This window comes from Struthio camelus, chromosome 29, assembly GCF_040807025.1.
Source record: "Struthio camelus isolate bStrCam1 chromosome 29, bStrCam1.hap1, whole genome shotgun sequence".
Taxonomy (NCBI): Eukaryota; Metazoa; Chordata; class Aves; order Struthioniformes; family Struthionidae; genus Struthio; species Struthio camelus.
The window spans coordinates 4,588,776-4,609,053 of NC_090970.1; the positions used below are offsets into that span (position 1 = coordinate 4,588,776).

At 54.5% G+C, this 20,278-nt stretch overlaps 1 protein-coding gene across 1 annotated transcript; it reads left to right on the forward strand.

Moving 5' to 3' along the window:
* Window positions 1-1,684: 1,684 nt before the first annotated feature.
* LOC138062755 (olfactory receptor 14J1-like) lies at window positions 1,685-17,070 on the forward strand. Its single transcript, XM_068921762.1, has 3 exons — window positions 1,685-2,182; window positions 14,475-14,636; window positions 16,960-17,070. The coding sequence occupies exons 1-3, from the start codon at window positions 1,685-1,687 to the stop codon at window positions 17,068-17,070; spliced, it is 771 nt and encodes a 256-aa protein (XP_068777863.1).
* Window positions 17,071-20,278: the final 3,208 nt, after the last annotated feature.

Consider the following 20,278-nt stretch of genomic DNA (forward strand, 5'->3'; position numbering starts at 1 on the left):
CACAGAGGGTGGGATGGGGACTGTGATCACTGACAGGGAAAATATATTGGGGCTGAGAAAGCTGCCAGCAGGGGCAGCTGCAGGCTGCAGAGATGCGGCATGCTGCCTCTGTCTCCTCTCCCACCCAGCAGAGGAGACCCTCTGCCCTGACAGCCATGGAGTCCAGGGCATGAGCTGCCTCCTCTGCAGCCAGACCTCCAGCAGAGGAGAGGGGCATCTCTCCTGCCATGGGTTCATTTCGTGCTGCCCAACAAAGGGGCTCGGAGCACCTGCCCTACAATGTTTTCCTCAGCAAGGCAGCATGCCCAGGTGGGCAAGGTGAAGGCTTTTGTGAGTGCCCGTCTGTCTCTCTCCTTGCCTCCCTCAGCAGCAGGATCATGGTGTTGTCCCTTGTTTCCCCTACTCTCCATGCTGCTCCTCTTCTTGCTCTCAGGCTCTTCTGGGTTTGAGGGGTTTCAGCTGCACTTCAGACACCGATGATGGAAGCTGTGCAACAGAGGGGTGTGCATGGCAGGGAGGTGGCCCCAGCCTCCTCCTGACCTGTGGAGCTCCAGGAAATGCAGTCCGTGGGACTGGGAAATGAGCTGTCTCTCCCTGAAGGAGAGCCCGTCTTCAGTCCTAACAGTCCTTTGCTTCCCTGTGGTGTCCTGCCAGGCTGCGAGCTGCCCTCTCAAAAGGCACCGCTGTCTCTCAGCTTCTCTCTGATAGCTGACAGACCTATCAAGAAGGTTCAGGGAGGCAGAGAGTGCGGAGAAGGAGGTGGGAGGCTGCAGGTGGGCAGCTGCAAAGAGCCCTGAGTGTCCTTGGCCAGAAGGGGAGTGTGGAGAGCTGCCTGAGGTGCCTGGAGAAAGGGTGAGGAGTTTGGAGATCTGCCCTTTGAAAGTGCACTGCTCTGCTCTCAGCAGGGGCTGGTTTCTTTTAAGGGTGACATCATCCTCCAGGTGAAAGAGATGCTAGCACAGGACAGCTTAGGAACAAGGCTAATAAATGAAATGTCCTCACTCTGCCCCAAGTGACAGTGGATGCTTTCCTCTCAGGACTCACAGCAGAAATGCTGAGGATTTCTACCTTGGGGTGACAGGGGCATCTCAGAGAAAATAAAAAATATTTTAAAAAATCCCTGAAACTAATTTCTGCAAAACTCAGACGATGGACTTCATTTGACAGAAATTGTTCACCCCCGTTCCCATGTACCCCCTACTGTACATGGGAGGCAATGTGGTGCCTTTAGTCAGAAATTGAACACTTTATTTGTTTGATTGTTTATTTTCAAAATTCTTTTCTAACTAGTCACTATCTTTTTCTCCTTGCACAGTTCCCCATACTCAGGGGGAGGAAAATGTCCAACGACAGCTTCCTCAACGGGTTCCTCCTCCTGGCGTTTGCGGACACACGGGAGCTGCAGCTCTTGCACTTCTCGCTCTTCCTGGGCATCTACCTGGCTGCCCTCCTGGCCAACGGCCTCATCATCACAGCCGTAGCCTGCCACCACCGCCTCCACACCCCCATGTACTTCTTCCTCCTCCACCTCGCCCTCCTCGACCTGGCCTCCATCTCCACCACTGTCCCCAAATCCATGGCCAATTCCCTGAGGGACACCAGGACCATTTCCTACTTGGGATGTGCTGCTCAAGTGTTTATGTTTGTCTTCTTGTTTGGAGCCGAGTATTCTCTCCTCACTGTCATGGCCTATGACCGCTTTGTTGCCATCTGCAGACCCCTGCACTACGGGACCCTCCTGGGCACCAGAGCTTGTGTCAGGATGGCAGCAGCCGCCTGGGTCAGTGGTTTTCTCTGTGCTCTCCTGCACACTGCTAACACATTTTCCATTCCTCTCTGCCAAGGCAATGTCCTGGACCAGTTCTTCTGTGAGGTTCCCCAGATCCTCAAGCTCTCCTGCTCACACTCCTACCTCCGGGAAGTCGGGCTTCTTGTGTTTACTGCCTTTTTAATGTTTGGGTGTTTCATTTTCATTGTGCTGTCCTATGTGCAAATCTTCAGAGCTGTGCTGAGGATGCCCTCTGAGCAGGGAAGGCACAAAGCCTTCTCCATGTGCCTCCCTCATCTGGTTGTGGTCTCCCTCTTTGTCAGCACCTCTTTTTTTGCCTACCTGAAGCCCCCCTCCATCTCCTCCCCAGCTCTGGATCTGGTGGTGGCCATTCTGTACTCGGTGGTGCCTCCAGCAGTGAACCCCCTCCTCTACAGCATGAGGAACAAGGAGCTCAAGGAGGCCCTGAGGAAAGTGATGCCATGGACATTTTTCAGCAGTACTAAAATTGCCATTTCTCTCCACAAATGACTCCCACTGTGTGCCATAACGGGACTGAGCTTTGTTTGTTCACTTTAGTTTTCTGATTACTGTTATTACTGTTCTTGGCATAATTTCTTATCATATTGCTACATAAATGCTTAGATTCCCTCCACCTTTCCTGAGACTGCTCTGTCTCCCCTGGTGCCCATATCATATTGTGTCTAACACTGGGTCAGAGCTGACGCCCTCCCAGTTATCTCTGGAATAAAGTAGGTTCCTCCTGCTGCAGTCCCTGAAGGCTGGGCTCTTCCTCCAAAGCTGGTGTCAAGAAGAGGCCCAAGGAATTGCGTCCCAGAAGGGTCTGCTGGGCTGGCTTCTCCATGGGTTCAGGAGCAAAAAGCTCATACTCACGTAATGACCTCTTAGAGACCAAGGGCTGCATTTAGGTGCACCCATCGGTGCCCAGTGACAGCAGGGGGGATGAATGGTCACTGATTGACATACCCAGAGCTGTCGCACATGTTCAGGCACAGTGTCAGATGCCTGTCCTTCTGGAGGGGAAGCTGGGGCTGCCAGGAGAGCCCAGGGGGGTGTCCTGGGGCAGCGTGTGCCTGGGGTGGGCAGTGAGTGGAGCCTCACAAAGGGAGAGATGGTCCAAGGTGGAGTCACCTCAAGGGAAAGCACTAAACCCAGGTCTCCACAGGCAAAGGAGGACTCTGCAATCCCAGGAGAGACAGTAAGGATCCAGCTGGCATGGGGAAGGCAGACTAGAGAGTGATTCATGTCGCTTTCTGTGAAATAGCAGGGGCAGGATCTAGAGGTGCAGCTGGGCACAGCAAGTACCCCTGGAAATGCTCCCTAGTCCCTCCAAGCACTTGCCACATCAGCAGACCCCTGGAGGGAGTAGAGGCCGTGATCCCCATTTGGTTGGGTCTGCTTCCCATCCTCACCAGTACCACCAGTGCAGAGGTGCAGAGTCCCTCCACGGCCCTGTGGCTCCACAGTGTGCTTGCTGTGCAGAGCAGCACTGTCAGCTCAGGGCCCTGTGGGGAGATCAGGGCAGGGGGTGTGGGAATGGCAATGAGACCAGAGGAGGGGTTGGGAGAGATCAGAAGGAGGAAGTGGGACTGGGCTTGGAAGTTTCTTGGAGCGAAAAATGCTGACATTTAATTTAAAAACAAACAAACAAACATTCAGAGCGTGGGTATATTAAAGTGAGCTCACGATGCTGAGCCAGAAATCTTTGCAGTCCTGGCCCTCTGCATGGCTTGGGAAGTGACTGAAGAAGGATTAATGCTCCCCACCCTCCCCGCTCACAGTGCCATCGTCCCTCCTGAAGGGTGGCGCCAAAAGGAAGGCTGGGACCCTGTGTCAGAGCTTGCCTTGAAGGAAGCAGGACCCAGGAGCCGTGTCAGGTTGCTGCTGTCCCTCAGACCCTGTCCCCCGCACATGTCCTCGCAACAATCTCCCCCAGCCTGCATGCTGGCCCTTACCCCAAAAGTCACCTCCAGACAGGGCTCCACGCCCAGCTGGAGGACTGGGCATTCAGATATGACCCTTGGGAGGACGAGTCCTGTGCAGGACTGAAAGGGAGCATGCAGGGGAGGTCCTGGGGCCAAGCACCGCAGCTCCTGGTGCCCTCTCTCCTGTGTCACCATCCTCTCTCAGGAGCACCTCCAGGTGCTTCATTCCCTGCCTGGGTGTGGAGAGGAGCTGCTGGAGGTCTTCTCTTCTCACCCCTGCTGCCCCCAGCTCTGCCCTGCGGACAGCCCACAGGCTCTGCCTTGCATAATGTTATGTCTCCATACGCTCTCCTCTAAGACCACATAGGGACGCATAGTGCATAGCTCTGCTTGGAGCTGGCCACCATGACTTGCCTGCACAGTCCCAGGAGAATCTAGCAAGACTGTGCTTGGAGACAAGGCTGTGATTGTCCTCAAAGTTGGTGGGATGGTCTGGCTCGGGGCTCAGGGCTCGGGAGGAGGAAAGGACAAGAGATAACAAGGACAAGCAGCAGTAAAGGAAATTTCAAATGAGTTTAAGGGAAAGAATAATAGTAATAGCCATGAGAGTGGAGCAGTTCTGGGGCAGGGGCCAGGAGATCTTCAAAAACTCTCCTGGAGAAAGCACTTACCAACCTGATCTAACTGCAAAGTTCGCCCAGCTCAGAGCAGGTCGTGGTCCTGGAGGTCCAAAGTGGTCCCTCCCAAACTAAATGCTCTAGGAGGAAGGAGCTGGAAGGTGGAGAGAGGGGCAGGGGACACGGTTGTGGGGTTGAGATCTTGCTGGCCTGGTCGACCGTGTCCTCGGAGTTACACAGTGAGTGAGTTCATCCTCAGAAGGAGTCTCTGCACCATGGGCAACAGGAGTCCAACCAGGGCAGGGAGACCGCAGAAAAGTTCTCAGGAAGACGCCAGGCATTCAGCCCTCTGAGTCCCATCTCCAGGGCTCATGGGTTACAGGGCATCAGCAGGGCTGCACCAGCTGCAGGGAGGGCATCGCTGCCCGAGGCAGGAGCAGATCCCCCTCTGCCCTCCCCTCTCTCTTCACCCCCCAGAACAGAGATCGTGTTTCCCGTGCTGGCCCTCCCTGCCGGGCTGTGTGACCACCCAGAGGGGACACAGACTTCACGCTAAGGAAATGCAGGAGAGCCCAGGCTCATCTAGGGGAGTGGGGTCCCTCCACACCTGCTGGGTGGCCAGGGTGCAGGCTGCAGACCCCACTCGGTTCCCCGCAGACCTCCTGCCTGGGGCTGGAGGGTGCCCAGCAGCAAGGCAGGCATGCCGGGGGGTCTAGTGCCATTGGGGTGGTGACCTCTGGAGCAGCCTCTCTCTGAAAGGGACTCAGGAGCTTCTCCACCTCCGTGTTAGTGGCAAAGGTAGTGTCCCAGCTTCTTCCCTCTGCAGAGCGGAGGATTTAATTCTCTGGAGAACAGGAAAAAGGAAACCCTTTTGTCCACAGGACTTCTACCACCCTGTCAAGCTTCTACCGTCTTCTCCTGCTGTATCACCCCAGAAACCCTTTGGCAGGGACATTTTTTTGGTTTCTGACCCTACTTCTGACCCTGCTTTGAGCAGCAGCAGGTTGCACTACAGGCTTCCTGTGGTCCCTTCAGCTTGAAGTATCCTAAAAGCCTGTGCTCTCAGGCCTCATTTCAAGCACCGAGCAAATGTTTCTGGGACATGAGTCGTTTGTGCTTTATGGGACCATCTTGAAGAAGGCCAGTGAACACCTCCTTCTCCCCAGTGACTGTAAGGGCAGCCTGGGAGGCACTGCCTCCGGCATATCTACATTACCCCTGAACTTCTTTGCATCCACCTTTAAGTCCATGGCCTGGATCCCCTCAGAGGTGAGGGGAGAACAGCAGGCTTTTCTGCAGTGTGATGTCTCTACCTCTGCAATTTGCACCTCGAAGTAGATGGTGCCATCCTCCCCTTTCTCAGGAACTCAGCCTGGGTGGGGATGGGAATGTGGAGGCTGTCTGTCACTGCAGTGATCTTGAGATGATGGAGAGGTAAGAGCAATAACAGAATCACCCCCATATACTCCAAAAGTAGCTCTGCAGAGAAGGACCTGGGGAGTCCTGGTGGGTGCTTGTGCTTAGACACCTGAGCTCTTCCTCAAAAAAACAATTTTCAAAGTTTTGTTTTGTTTTGTTTTGTTTAAAAAAGACTACATTTTCATCAGCTGAAATGATTGATTAATTTTAAGAAAATGTCAGTGCTTTCTCAGGATTACATAATGGAAATGTTGACGAAGGATATGAATCTTAGGAGAAGTAATTTTCACCTACCCCAAACTTCCATGACCACTGCTCTTATGCTGTGGATTTAATCTCAGAATCCTTTCACATATTTCCACGTGTCCTGATTACATTGATCATTTCTGAGGTCAACTTTGCATTAGACAAGCTGGGCTTATGCCCTTCCCATAGTTTCCCAGTTTTCCTCCTCCCCTTCCTCTGTATCATTCAGGTACTTCTCCACTCCCTAGTCACTGCTCTGAGCTTCAGGGAGTCTGAAGCTTGTCTCGTCTTTCAGCACTCTCATTGTCTCTCCAACCAACTCCTTCACTGTGTTTCTATCTAGCCTTCCCCATCTATTTGGCAAGAACATGTCAAGGAAGATTATTTGTTGCAGACTGTGGACCTGCCTGGAGGCTTCTTGCCCCTGACATACACTTGAGGATTGTATTGTATTTCTTAGGACACTGCATCGTGTTTGTGTTGGATCAGAATTGAGACAAATCCTTCTGTGTCTGTTTGCAGCTGATTTTCTAAGGAAAGCAGGTGGGACTTGGTGCCCAGGAGCTGTAACATTCAGCTACAGGCTTGAGCGGGAAAAGGCTAGATGTTAAGCCGAGTGAGGGAAGTCCCCAGGGGCTGAGGAGAGAAATGTCGGGGCTGGGGAGGTGGGGAGGAAGGTTGTCCATACATGTCTCCTATCAGAAATACTGCTTTTCCCAAATGTCCAGGCTTCATTAGGAAACACCACGGTTCAGTGTGAATTGGAGAAGGTGGGTATCACTTCTTCTGTAACCTGAAGAATAAAGAAAGGTTGAAGAGCAGACATCTCTCAGGTGCTCCTTGAAATCCTTCTCTTTTCAATACCCTCCTGAACACTTGCCAATTAGCCACAGAAGAGCTGAAGAAAATGATGGAAAGAGACAGGGGTTGTTAGGGCTTTCTGCATTTTAATGACCCCTCGAGGGTATTTGGTGCTGAGCCCATGGACCTCAGATGCTGAGAAGGTTGAGCAAACCTCTCCAGAAGTTGAAGGGAGAAGTAAATCTCAAAGTTTCTTGGAGTGTTAAGGAGTCCCACTGAGGGCCATTACTGAGAAAGCCTCCCCAGGGGGCTGATGAGAGCAGAAAGCTGGAGGCTCTGATTGCAGGTAGGCCAAGGCAATGTGCAGGTGGCTGTGATGCCAAGTCAGCCTTGGTGTGTGTTATGAAGCAGAGCAACCAGGCCCTGACACCCAGCCCTTGTGAAGGGTGGTGATTTCCCTCACACGTTGCTCAGAGCTCTTTCTGGGGGTCAGTGTGAAGGTGGGCATGTGCAGCTCCAACTGCAGGACAACAATATGGCATCTCTTGGTTCCCCATGGACAAGGAGGTCCCAGTGGTTTAAGGAAACTTCTTCTCAGAGGCCTTAGGAGCAGAGACAGCAATCATAGCCAAGAGGCTAGAGACCTCGGTTCTGTTGGAGGCTTTCAGCCATGGCAGTGCCCTCAGCCGTCTCCACCACAGGCTGTCCTACACTGTCCCATGCCTGTGTCTGCATCCCTGCACCCTGTAGACACCCAACATGCTTCCTCCCCTTGCTCTGTCCCCGGGATCTCTCCATATTTACTGAGGTCTCTCTATCCTTGCTGGCTGCTAGTTGAAACACAAAGCCAGGGCCTGATCTCAGAGGCATCTGGGTGACCTGTTGCACCACACCACTACCCTTCAAGTGACATGTCTTTTTCCTGAAGCCCAGGCTGTACCTCTCAAGATGCAGTTTGTGGCCCTTTCCCCTCTTCGTGCTCTTTCCTAATACCAACAAAAGCTCCATCCCCTCTGGAACCACCCTTCAAGCAGTCACAGGCTACTACTATATTCCATTTGTCTTTAACACTTCACCTGGCTGAAGAAGTCCAGGTCCCTCTGCCTCTCCATACAGGCCGTGGCCTTCAGGCCCCCAACCCCATCTTGGCAGACCTCCTCTGGACCCTCTCCATGTTCCTCCCCATTCCTCCAGCACGGGGCAGCCCACACTGCGACACACCATCCCACATGTGGCCACACCAGTGCTGAGTCGAGGGGGATAAGAACGGCCCTTGTCTCGATGGCTATGCACTTCCTAATGCAGCCCTCTATGCAGCTGGCCTCCTTTGTGGTGAGCACGCAGCACTGGCTCATAGGGCATCCCTCGTGTAACATCTAGGCCCTTCTCCTCAGGGTCACTCTTCTCCTGGTCAGGTCTCAGCCTGTCCTGATGCACCAGCCTGTTCTGCCCCCTGAGGCAAGGTCTGCCACTTCTCCTTGCACAACATCATGAAGTTTTTGTTGGCCAAAACCCCAAGTTTCTCAAGGCCCCTCTGGACTCAGGCTCCTCTGGGTCAGCTGTTAATGTATGCGTGCTGATGGCTCATCCTATCTTGCCACACCTCTGACAGGGTAACAGCATGAGGACCTGCAGGACACTACACATAATAAAAGGCAGTACCAGTTTCAAGGCCCTAGTGGAAAAAGTAGAAATCACCATGGCAACCGTCTCAGACAAGCCAAATGAATGCACAAAGAAAGGAAACCCAGGGCCAATGGGGAAACAGAGGTTGGCTGACTGCATGGGAGGCGATCAGGAGAGTAAAAGAAGACTTTGGAAGGGAGAAAAGAGGGACAAAATGCAATAAAAGGTGAAGGAAAAGAAAACTGAAGGTGATTTGGGGGTGGCTGCCAAGCAGCCCTCAATCTGAATGCCTCTGACCAGAGCGGGACAAGGAACATGCAGTTGATCTGGTGATCCTTTTGGGAGACCTACTTCCATGGTCATGAGGAAGCTGAAGGTTTTCCTTAAGGTCAACAAGGGAAGACCCAGGGTGGAAGGAAATGCTGAATCATTCAGGCAGGTTGGGAGGGGCCTGCGGCGGTCTCTAGTCCAGCCTCCTTCGCAGCAGGGTCCAGCAGGGTCCAGCAGGGTCAGCTGTCAGCTCCATCCAGTAAAGCTCAAGGCTTTACTCCTTTAGGACTTGCAAACCTGTAAGGGTGGAGATGGCACCACCTCTCTGGAAAACCTGCCCCAGTGCTTGACTGTCTGGATGGGTCAAAAGTTTCTCCTTACACCCAGCCTGAAGCTCTCTAGTTTCAGCTAATGCCCATTGGGGCCTCATCCTCCCATTGTGCACAATGGTGAAGAGCCTGACTCCATCTTCTTGGTGACATCCTGGTAGGTATGGGGAGGCTGTGATTAGGTCTGCGCAAAGCCTTCCCTTCTTCAGGCTGAACAAGGCCCATTCCCTCAGCCTCTCCTCACAGGGCAAATGCCCTGGTGCCTGGGCTCCTTGGGGGTGTGCCACCAAACTCACTCCATGTCATCAACAGTGTTCTTCTACACAGGACCCCAAATGGCTGTAGTATCTGGATGTGCTCTAACAGGTGTTGAGTAGAGGGGGATAATCCCTTCCCTCAATCTCCCAGCTGTGCTCTTGTTCAGGCAGCCCAGGACACTGTGGCCTCCGTTGATGCCAGGGCGTGCTGCTGGCTCTCGCTCTCTTTGCTGCCCACAAAGACTCCCAGGTCCTTCTCTGCAGAGCTGCTGCCCACCTGACCACTCCCCAGCCCAGATCACTGCAGGGTGTTTTGTGTACCCCAGGTGCAGGACCTGGCATTTGTTTCATCTGTGAATTCCATAAACTTCCTGGCAACCCATTCCTCCTTCCTGCAGGGGTCCATCTGGATGGCAGCCCTCAACCATCTAGTGTGAGACAATGTTGTCAAACCCCTTGCTAAAACTGTGGTAAATGACATCCACTACTCTCCTCTCCTCCACAAGGACAGGCCTTTTATGATAGAAGGTAATCAAGTTGATCAGGAAGGCTTTACCTCCAGTAAATCCATGCGGACTGTTCGCAGTCACCTTCTTCCTATGCCCAGAAAGGTGATGCAAGAGGAATCATTCCATGACACATTCCTCACCAAAGTGTGGCTGAATGGCCTGCAGCTCCCTGATTTGTCCTTGTGGCCTTTTTTGAAGATGGGCACAGCATATGCCTTTTTCAGCTCATTGGGACCTCCCCTGATCTCCACAGCCTTTCAAAGGTGACACACAGCAGTCTTGTTGTGAGAGTGGCCAGCTCTCTCAATGTCCTCAGATGCAGCCCACCCAATCCTGCAGACTTGTATGGGTTGAGTTCTTGCAAGTCATCCCTCACTCCGTCATCACTCACTGTTGGTTGTTTTCCTCTGCCCGATCCAGCAGTGAGGCAACATTTTCCTTTTTACTCTTTTATTGACCCTGAAGCAGTAGCAGCTTTTCTTCATGCCCTTGTCATCTCCTTCAAGTGTCTACCCTTGGGGAGCTTTGGCTTCCCTAACACCATCCCTGCTTCGCTGGACAATATTTCTGAATTCCTCTGTTGCAGTCCCTCCCTCCTTCTGCTTCCAGTATGCTGCCTGATTGCCCTGGAGTTCAGTCCTGACTTCCCAGTGTGGCCAAGCCAATCTCTCAAGCTGTCTATTAGTTTTACTGAGGGCCCAAGGCCAGGAAGAAACAGTGCTGAGCTGTGCAGGAATGGCAGGAGAGGGGTTTGCTGCCTGAGCTGATTCTGCAGCACCTTGAGACCTGTGAGAGAGGTGAACCAATCTCCAGGAAGGACCAAGTGCCACTGAAGAAGTCCCTAGGTCTGGGCCGCCTTTGATCCAGACATCCCGAGGGCATCATTAGCACGGTCCCTGTTCATATCATGTGAGGGGGTGAGAAGAGGTTCAGAGGGAGAAGAGCTAGGAGGGTTGGAGAGTGCAGAGACCTTCGTGTAGACTCTGCTGTGATGTGCCTCCCAGGCCTGCAGCACCCCTGGCTGTAGCTGGGAAGGACCTTCCCTCCATGCCATGGTGTTGGTGTTCACTTGCTGGCACACAGGCCCCAAACCCCTTTGAGAGACTCTGTGGGGCCTGCCTCGAACCCACTCCTCCACCACATGGCTTCCCTGGAGGTCCTGTGTGGTATGTGCCAGCCACTTGCGGTTCCTGCTGGGCACCGCTGGCCCCTGGCACAGCACTAGAGGCCTTTTTTATTGCCTGAAAATGAGAGCCCTGAATTAATGGAAGTGCCTGCAAAGCCGGGACATGCATATGCCTTTGTGGTGACTTGAGCTGCAGTATATACAGCTGGTGGAGCCTGGAGAGCAACCTAGCTCTCCTTCTGGTGAACACCTCCTTTTATTCAGCTGAACAGCACTGCATGTGCAGTGGAAACACATGGCTAAGGAAGGTTCAGACACTGAAAATATCTGGTGTAGTTTCAGGTGGCCAAGGGAACCCACCCCACCACCCCTCCGGCCCACAGCTGAGGCTCAGGCAGGATGTGGGTGTCTCAGAATTGCTCCATCACAGCTGGCACACACACACACACAGGACTTGGACCAAGCCTGGAAGCTCAGCCATCACCTGGACTTTGGATGCCAGTTGCTGACTCCCCTCTCCACCCCTATTGCTCATGGTGGCAGCTCAGACAAGGGCTTGCATGCAGGCACCTGTTTTGGGCACAGCTGAGCTGAGGCCAGAGGGATCCCACCTGCTAGGGGGTTGTGGGCTGCCTGGGAGGGAGCTGAATCCCCCTGCTGCCCAAGGCCTGCCAAGCTGACATGAACCACCTGCATTTCCTCCTCTGAATCCCTGCCCTGTGCAGGGGAAATGACCCCCTCCCTCTCCCTCTCCCTCTCCCTGTCCCTGCCCAGGTCTGCTGCCTGGTATGGGGACAGGAATAGGGCTTGAGAGAGGGGAACATGTCCCCCTCTCTCCACCTCTGTCCCCTGATGGGATCAAGCACACTGCTGAAATCAGTCTCCCTCCACAGCCCAGAGAGGGACTGGAGGTGATGAGCACACTTGCAAGAGCATTTCCCAGAGGGGACCGTGCTGCCGCTCAGGAGCTGTCAGCCTTGGAGCCCCAGGACAATCTCGAGGGAGCCCGAGGGGCAGAGGAAGTCACGCCTGCAGCTGGGCCCCTGCTCCTGAGTGGGGCCAGGCTCCTGGGAGAGAGGGAGCTGGTGGCACCGTGGCAGCAGTGCCCATGTGCCCAGCTGTGTGCAGGAGCAGCTCCTCTGCCAAGAGCAGCAGGGCTGTGGGCACTGCCTGCTGCTGCTGAGAGGAGCTGCGAGAAGGCAGAGAGAAGTGGAAGGCAGTGTGGAGTGGGAGGAGAGAGGAGAGCTCCTTGTGGGAGACATCTTCCCAGCCGTTTGCATGGTGAGTGTCTGGCTGCAGGGCAATGGGGTTGTGAGGATCGCTCTCCCGGCTCCTGCAGGGCAGAAGAGGGAGAGAGGCTTCAGAGCAGGGATGTCCTGCCCCACTGTCCCTGGGACAGGGCGTGCTGCTTCCTTGTGCCGGGGCTGGTGCAGGGGTGTGAAGCTGGGGTATAGTCCCAGGTGCAGTGTCCCTGCCACCGCGGGGTGTTGTGTGCCCGGGGCAGTGACTCTGCTGCCTGGGTGGGTCAGCACTCAGCCTGCCTGGGCAGCAACCTGCGGTGCTGCAGGGAGAAGGTCTGGGTGGGAGGAGCGACCCCCCAGCAGGGCAGGTTCATTGTCCCGCTGAGAGGGTGCTGCGTGGGTCAGGGCTGCCCACAGCTCTCGCTCACCATGAGGATATTTGGGGAGTGGAGTTTTCCAGAGGACTTGTCTCTGCCTGGTGGGAATGGAAATGCAGCAGTGAGGTGTAATCCCAGGGCTGAGCCTCTTCACCAGCACACTGAAGGGTGACAACACCTGCAAGGAAGCTCAGCAAGTGCCTTCACCACCCCTCAGCCTACAGGCACCACCAGCATCACCTTGCCAGTCTCATGGGAGATCTTCTGGTCTGCTCTTTAGCTCCTGCACACAGGGAGATGCTGATGCTGCTGGGCAGCTTCCTGGTGCTTGGAGGTTTCTGTAGGGCAGAGCTGGGATCACAGTGGGTGGGATGGGGTCTGTGTGGGGACAGAGGAAGAGCTCCCAGCAAGGACACCTCCAAGCAGCAGAGAGATGGTCCGAGAGGGAGAGGAAACTGCTACCTGAAACCTCATATGAGGTTGGGGTGCAAGCAAGTTTCGGCTAGCCCCAGCAGTGCTTTCCCCTCCGCAAGCCCCCTGCATCTGTCCTCTGCCACCCAGCAGAGCCCTCTGCCCTCAAGGTCGAGGGATCTAGCACCCAAATTGTCTTTTTGGCAGCCAGAGCCCGAGAAGAGGAGAGGAGCAGCTCTCCTGTCACATGCCCATTTCCTAAACCATGACCAAAGGACTGAGGACAACTGCCCTGTGATGTCTCCATCTGGAAGGTTGTGTGCACAGCTGGGTTAGGGCAAGACCTTGCTCAGTGTCCCTCACTCTTTCTCTCTTTGCCACCCTAGCCAGAAGCATCAAGGTGTTGCTCCTTGTTTCTCCCCCTGTCCGGGCTGCTCTTGTTCTTGCTCGGGGGCTTTCTGGGGATGACATTTGCAGCTGCAGACTCTAACACAGACCCTGTGGTTCTAGCCATAGAGCTGTCTCTGCAGATGGAGCGAGAGGAGGAAGTCTCCTTCTTGCCTGTGGGGCTCAAAGGAGCAGAGTGTGTGGGGCTGGGGAATGAGCTGACTGTCCCTTCAGGATAGCCCTCCTTTAAGACCCTTGACCCTCCCTGGGACAAGCTGCTGGACTGTGTGCTGCTGTGTCCTGCTGGAGGACATGTGTGATAGCTGAATGTCCCATGCAGAAGCCCCAGAGGTGCTAAGGAACTGGAACTGCTGCTGGCGGTGGCTGTGTGTGGGCAGCTGAAATAAGCCCTGTGTGTCTTTGGCTAGAAGCTGAGTGCTGAGAGCTCCCTCCGTCTCAGAGCCACATCACCGAGTCCTTCTGATCATCAGAGCCATGTGCTATGTCACACCCTCTCCATCACTCTCAGAACATGTGAGCTGAGAAAGGGAGGAGAGTTTGGAGGTGTGTGCTGTGCAAGGGGACACCACTGTCAGCACAGGCCACTTTCCTTTCAGGGTAAGTTGTGACTGAGACTGTCCCCTAGCTGAGAGAGGTGCATGGCCAAGGCATCAGGGACTGGGACTGCTGGGGAGACCAGTATGCTGGCTCTGTTGTAGGGCACTGGGAGAGCTTTGGCCTCTTGTGACTCTCTCATCTTCACACTGAGAGCAGTGTAGAGGGTGCATATTCCTACCCTGCAGAGCAGACAAGCAAACAAACAAGCTGCCCAAAAGTGAAGCTGTTACTTTTGTGGTCAAAACTCGATGGGAACATGCTGAAAAACCCTTCTACATTGGAGCAGGACTGATGCCTCTGGAGCCGTCGGGCAGAGGTCCCTGCTCCTCGTGGCACACTCAGCCAGCACAAAGTGGAGCTCTGGACAGGGAGTGGAACAAAGGTGCTGCTGAGAAGGAGAAAAGTAATGTCTGTCTGTGTGTGTGTGTGTGTGTGTGTGTTGGTGGGGAATGTCTGTGTGCAAGGAAAGAATTTTGTTCAGAGAGGGTCTCTCCTGACTTGTCACTGTCTTTTCCTCCTTGGACAGTCCTACATGCATGGAGAGAGCAAAATGTCCAACAGCAGCTCCTTCAACCAGTTCCTCCTCCTGGTGTTTGCAGAGACACGGGAGCTGCAGCTCTTGCACTTCTCCCTCTTCCTGGGCATCTACCTGGCTGCCCTCCTGGCCAACGGCCTCATCATCACAGCCGTAGCCTGTGACCATCGTCTCCACACCCCCATGTACTTCTTCCTCCTCCACCTCGCCCTCCTCGACCTGGCCTCCATCTCCACCACTGTCCCCAAATCCATGGCCAACTCCCTGAGGGACACCAGGGCCATTTCCTACTCAGGATGTGCTGCCCAGGTCTTTCATTTTATCTTTCTCATGTCAACTGAATATTCTCTTCTCACAGTCATGGCCTATGACCGTTATGTTGCCATCTGCAGACCCCTGCACTACGGGACCCTCATGGGCACCAGAGCTTGTGTCAGGATGGCAGCAGCCGCCTGGGCCAGTGGTTTTGTCAGTGCTCTCCTGCACACTGTAAATACATTTTCCATTCCTCTCTGCCAAGGCAATGTCCTGGACCAGTTCTTCTGTGAGATTCCCCAACTCCTCAAGCTCTCCTGCTCACACTCCTACCTCCGGGAAGTTGGGCTTATTGTGGTTAGTCTTTTGTTATTCTTTGGGTGTTTCATTTTCGTTGTGCTGTCCTATGTGCAGATCTTCACAGCTGTGCTGAGGATGCCCTCTGAGCAGGGAAGGCACAAAGCCTTCTCCATGTGCCTCCCGCACCTGGCCGTGGTCTCCCTCTTTGCCAGTACTGTCCTGTTTGCCTACCTGAAGCCCCCCTCCATGTCCTCCCCAGCTCTGGATCTGGTGGTGGCTGTTGTGTACTCAGTGGTGCCTCCAGCAGTGAACCCCCTCCTCTACAGCATGAGGAACAAGGAGCTCAAGGAGGCCCTGAGGAAACTCTTTCAATGGGTACACGGTCGGCACCAATAAGTGTCCCATGTGCACCTACTCCTCATTCTAAGGGCATCTGGCATCAAGGCTACATGGTGGTTTTTTTTTTTTTCTATTTTTCCCCTTACTTTCTCTGATCCATTCTTGCAAAAAGAATAAAAAGTTTTGATTCATGCCAATTCTCCTCAGAAGTCTCTCATTTGAATATAACACAGACACCATGAAGAAGCACTAAGCCAGGCTTCCCCTTTTATCCCCCAGAGATGGGGGTTGCTTCCCACCCCAGCCAGCATGGCCAGGGCTGAGTCAGGAGTCACCCCATGGCCCCGTGGCCCCACAGCCACTCACTCTGCAGAGCAGCACCGCCAGCCTGGGGCCCTGCAGGGAGCACAGGGGAGGGATGTAGGATCAGCTAGGCCAGCCTGGACACACGGACGTGGGGAAAGGCTCTCTGGGGAGCAGAGATGTCCCAGGAGAAAAGCAGGGCAGCAGGCAGAGAGAGAAAATGAGAACAAGAAACAGGTTTCTCTGGGCACCAGCTCGGGGCAGGTGCCTCTGTCCCCGGGGCAGCAGGAGGTGCCGGAGGGGCTGCAGGGCCAGGGCTGTCGTGGTGTGCTGGGCAGCAGGGTGGGCATGGAGGGTCTGGAGGCAGCCAGGGAGGGGGATCTCGTGGGCACAAGATCAGGGGAGACAGAGTGACCAGCCTCACTGTGGGGCCTCGTCCCCTTTGCCGGGGAGCTGCTCCCCTTGTCCTTGGGCCGTGTCGGAGTTATGCTGTTGTGGCAGCCCATGCCAGTAGTGCACGTGCACCATGAAAAGGGCATGTTAGATAGCCATATGTGCCACTTAGAGATTCTTCAGCTGACCTGGGGGTTGCCTTCTTGAGGTGTGAGGGGGTTTACAAGAGCCAGCACACACAACACTTAACAGTAAACAAACTTTATTCCTCCTCTCATAACAGTAACTATATATATATATCTGTATATATAGATATGCATATATACATAGACACAATATTTATATACTAGTACAGAAATGAAAATTGACAATAATGACATTATTTCATATCTAAGTGTGCAGCAACAATAAAGAAACAACCTTTAGAAAGGGGAACAAGGTCGTGGAAGGGGATTGATGCCCAAGCTACTAGACGGCTGCGGCTAGAGCTGAACTGACAATGAACACGGCTGGGAGGCAATAGCCCCAGAGGGAAGAAGCGGCACCTGCGTGCAGGGCCTGCTGCAATTATCCCTCCGGACGGGGTATTCTCCGTTCCTGGGGACGGAGCAGCAGCTCCCTAGCGGGACTGGGACACACGGCTCTTGCCGGAAGAAGTGGAACTCAGAGACCTCCCGCAAGACCCTCCGGACGGGGTGACACCTCATTGTAGGAGTCAGAGTGGGAAAGGTCAGGTTTCCTCTCCACGTAGTGTGGTGCCCTCGCACGGCATCCCGGTCGAGGGGGTATTGGTGACGAAGTCCCGTGGAGCATCGCTTCCGCCGCTCCGACGGTGGCCAGCCACTGCAGCTGCTCGGCGTCTTCAGCCGGGGAAATGTGCCTGTAGGAGGTGGCTGGGCAACTCGAGAGCTCTGACAAGAGCTGCCGCAGCCTCTTCTTCCCCGGCCACATCGACCTTCGGCGAGTGTCCACCTGCCTTCGCGAGTTCAAGCTCTAGATCTCCAACATGCACACGTGTGCTTCTGTCTGGGCGTTTTTATAACTAGACTAATCCAGTATGTAGTCACCCAGGAGGACTAACCTGACCAATCAAAACATGCACTTTCAATCCAGCCATTTGCATACCCGCTGCCTTGCCAGCCTCCCAGAAGGTTCCTTTGGTCGACAGCCCAGACCACCTCATCTGGGATGCCCAATCAACTTAAAAGGAAAGTTGCAGGAACCTTGTGGCGCAGTATCGGTCCTGCTCCAGGTTATAGATAGGGCATGGTGATTGGTAGTTCATCTTCTAGTATGTTCCTATGGTGGGGAGGGGAGATAATTCACCATAAAGGCATCCCATCACTCCATCCCATCCTCTGCATCACTCATCAAGGCAAACAGCATTGGCTCCAGTAGTGACCTCTGAAGAACATTACTGGTAGCCATTAGTCTGTTGGACTTTGCACCACTGTTCTCCACCTCTGGAGCCAGGTGGCCTCCAGCTAATTTCCTGCATACTCCAGTGCTTACTGCTGCATTGCACATCTGCCCACTTTGGCGACAAAGGTGCTAGGGAAGATCATGTCAAAGGCCTTCCTCCATTCAAGCTATACACAAGCTATGCACAGCACTCCCCTTGTCCACACAGCCAGTCATCCCATCCCAGGAGGCAATCTGGGTGGACCAGGTACAAGTTGCCCTCCATGACTTCATGCTGGCTGATCCCAATCCCTTCCTGGGGCTGGAAATCACTCCCACAAAGATTTGCTTCCCAGGGGCTGAGGTGACACGCAGCAGTCTGTCCTTTCCCAGAGGCTCTTTCTTGTCCTTCTGGAAGGTGGATGCAATGTTTGGGGGGAAGGTGGGGAGGGCTGGGACTGGAGAGCAGCTGTGGGGCTATGCCAGCTCCTACCACACCGCTGCTCCCTGCGGTTTGGGGAGAGGGGAGATGGGGCAGCACGGGGGTGGTGGCATGGTCAGCAGAGGAAGGGCAGGGAGCAGTGGGGGCTACAGCAAGGGGTCATGGCTGGTGTTTGAGCAGCACAGAGGTCACCACGATCATCTCAAATGCAAAAGTCCCACACTGACCCCAGGCAGAAACAGGCCACTTCCCTGGTGCCCGGTGGCACCCTCCCAGCAGGACGGGGACATAGGAGGAGGGCGCTCTGCCTGTCCCAGTGCTCAGGACCTGCTCCCCGAGGCCGGCCCAGCTTTGCCTGAGGGGCCTCTTGGTGCTCGGCCTCTGCTCTGCCGTGGCTGGGGCAGGGACAAGAGCTCGTGGGGCAGGGCTGGGAGAGCTCTCCTGGCGGTTCCTCTTTTGCAGGGGAGCCGTGAGGAGCATCGGGGCTCCCAGTCGCACCCCATCCCTGCACCTGTGCACTGCCCCATGGCCCCACTGTGCAGGCATCGCCCAGGGCAGGGTGTGTTCAGGGCTGGGGACACGTCCCCCTGGCACGGTCCCCACCACAGCCCTCGGTACCCCGTCCCCCCACAGCCCTCCTGCTCTGGCACCCTCCCCCAGCACCCGGAGCCTGCCCAGCCCTGGCCGTGTCCCACACGGGGGTCAGCACACAGCCATGGCCCAGGGTCTGCCGGGGTCAGGGCTGGCAGAGAGGCCGGGCAGGGCTGGCTGTTCCCCTCCATGCAGGCACTGAGCCCAGCAGGACGGAGCAGCAAAACGCATCCCTGCAGTATTTCCCTGCCTTTCTGTGTGCACCTAAACCTTTCTTTGGAGCACCTTAGCCCTGGGGAACAGTCTTGGCTCCTGGGGTGGCGAGGAAGGCACCAGTGACTGTCAGCCCTGTTGCTACACTCACCATTTCATGGTGTTGAGCTAAAACAAGTCCCCAGGGTGCTGCCTGCAGCTGGCTGGATAGGCACAGATGGGTCCTGGCCCTTCCTGTTCCTCGCAACCCTATCATTCGAGGAAGTGCTGGAAGAAGAGGCCTGGAGGGATCCTCATGGCACTGCACTGCTGGTGGCTGTGATAAGGCCCCTGCAAACAGTTCCTGGGCCAGGTGCTTGGGGACCAGCAGCCAGCAGTGCTTATGGGAGCCCATCAGGAGCGTGCCCTCTGGGTGAGCAAGGAGACCTCAGGCTCTTGTCATGCTGTTGGAGAGGAGCTGGCCTCAGATAGGTACTGACGGAAGGAGGGATGGTTCCCATGGCTCACGAGCTGAAGGTGCTGACGCGTGCCTGGGTCCAGGGCACTGCTACCTCCCAGGCCTTCTCCCGCCTCCTGGGAAGCCACTGCAGGAGCAAGCAATTCCTGGGAAGAAAACCTTCCCCATGTTCCTGAGAGTCAATGGCAGGGTCACTTCTGTGTGAGAACATGGCAGGCCAGCAGCAGGACATGGCGGGAGCGCAGGGGAGGCATGCGGACTACTCAGGGAAGTCAACAAACATCTCTTGTCTTTCAGCTCTAATAAATCGTACACATTAAAAAAGGATATCATGTATAGTGATGAGGAATCACCCTCAGGATTCTGAAGATGAATTATCTCATCACATACATACTAAACAGCAGGAAACATTCCTTAACTGCAACAAGTATGTGTCTGGGTGCTGTGGATTCAAAGTCTTCACAGTGCCGGGTCTTTGCAAACAGCCTTGGCTGTTGTAAGAGTGAGGGTTGGGAGAGGAGGAAGTCAAGACAATTTGTCAGGGACAGAGGGTTATATCAATACAGGGAAGCAGTAAGCCTGAAGGTGAATCTCGGTCCTAGAGTTCCTATAAGGTACGCTGTTATTACTGATCAAGTTGAAGGGCTCTGCCTCCTCTTCCTGCACCAAAATGGTCTGCAAAAGCTTCAGGTGTGTTGATTGAATCCATGCTCTTCCTTAAGTGACTCAAGACCAAGGAAATGTGTTGCCTATCCCTTTAGACAGAAGATCTGCATGGATTTGTGTAGCCCTCTTTGCCGTCCCGGCTTCCAAGCAGGGACTTGTGTAGTGGGAACAAAACTGAGAAAGGCTTTGTTAAAACAACGTAAGAGAAAACTTGAACCAATATCTGCATCTATAGGCCTCTAAGCTTATGTTACTCTTTTGCTATTGCAGTGTGGAAGTCATTAAAACGCACAAGTGAAAATATGAGGTTAGGTTGTCCCAATTATTTTTCTCCATTTCTCTTACTGTGCTGGCCAGGAAATCTGCTGACCTACCAAACTCGTTATGTCTCTAGGACCTTTGGCTCGAGCCAGGAAAGTTTCTGCAGTGCTGTGG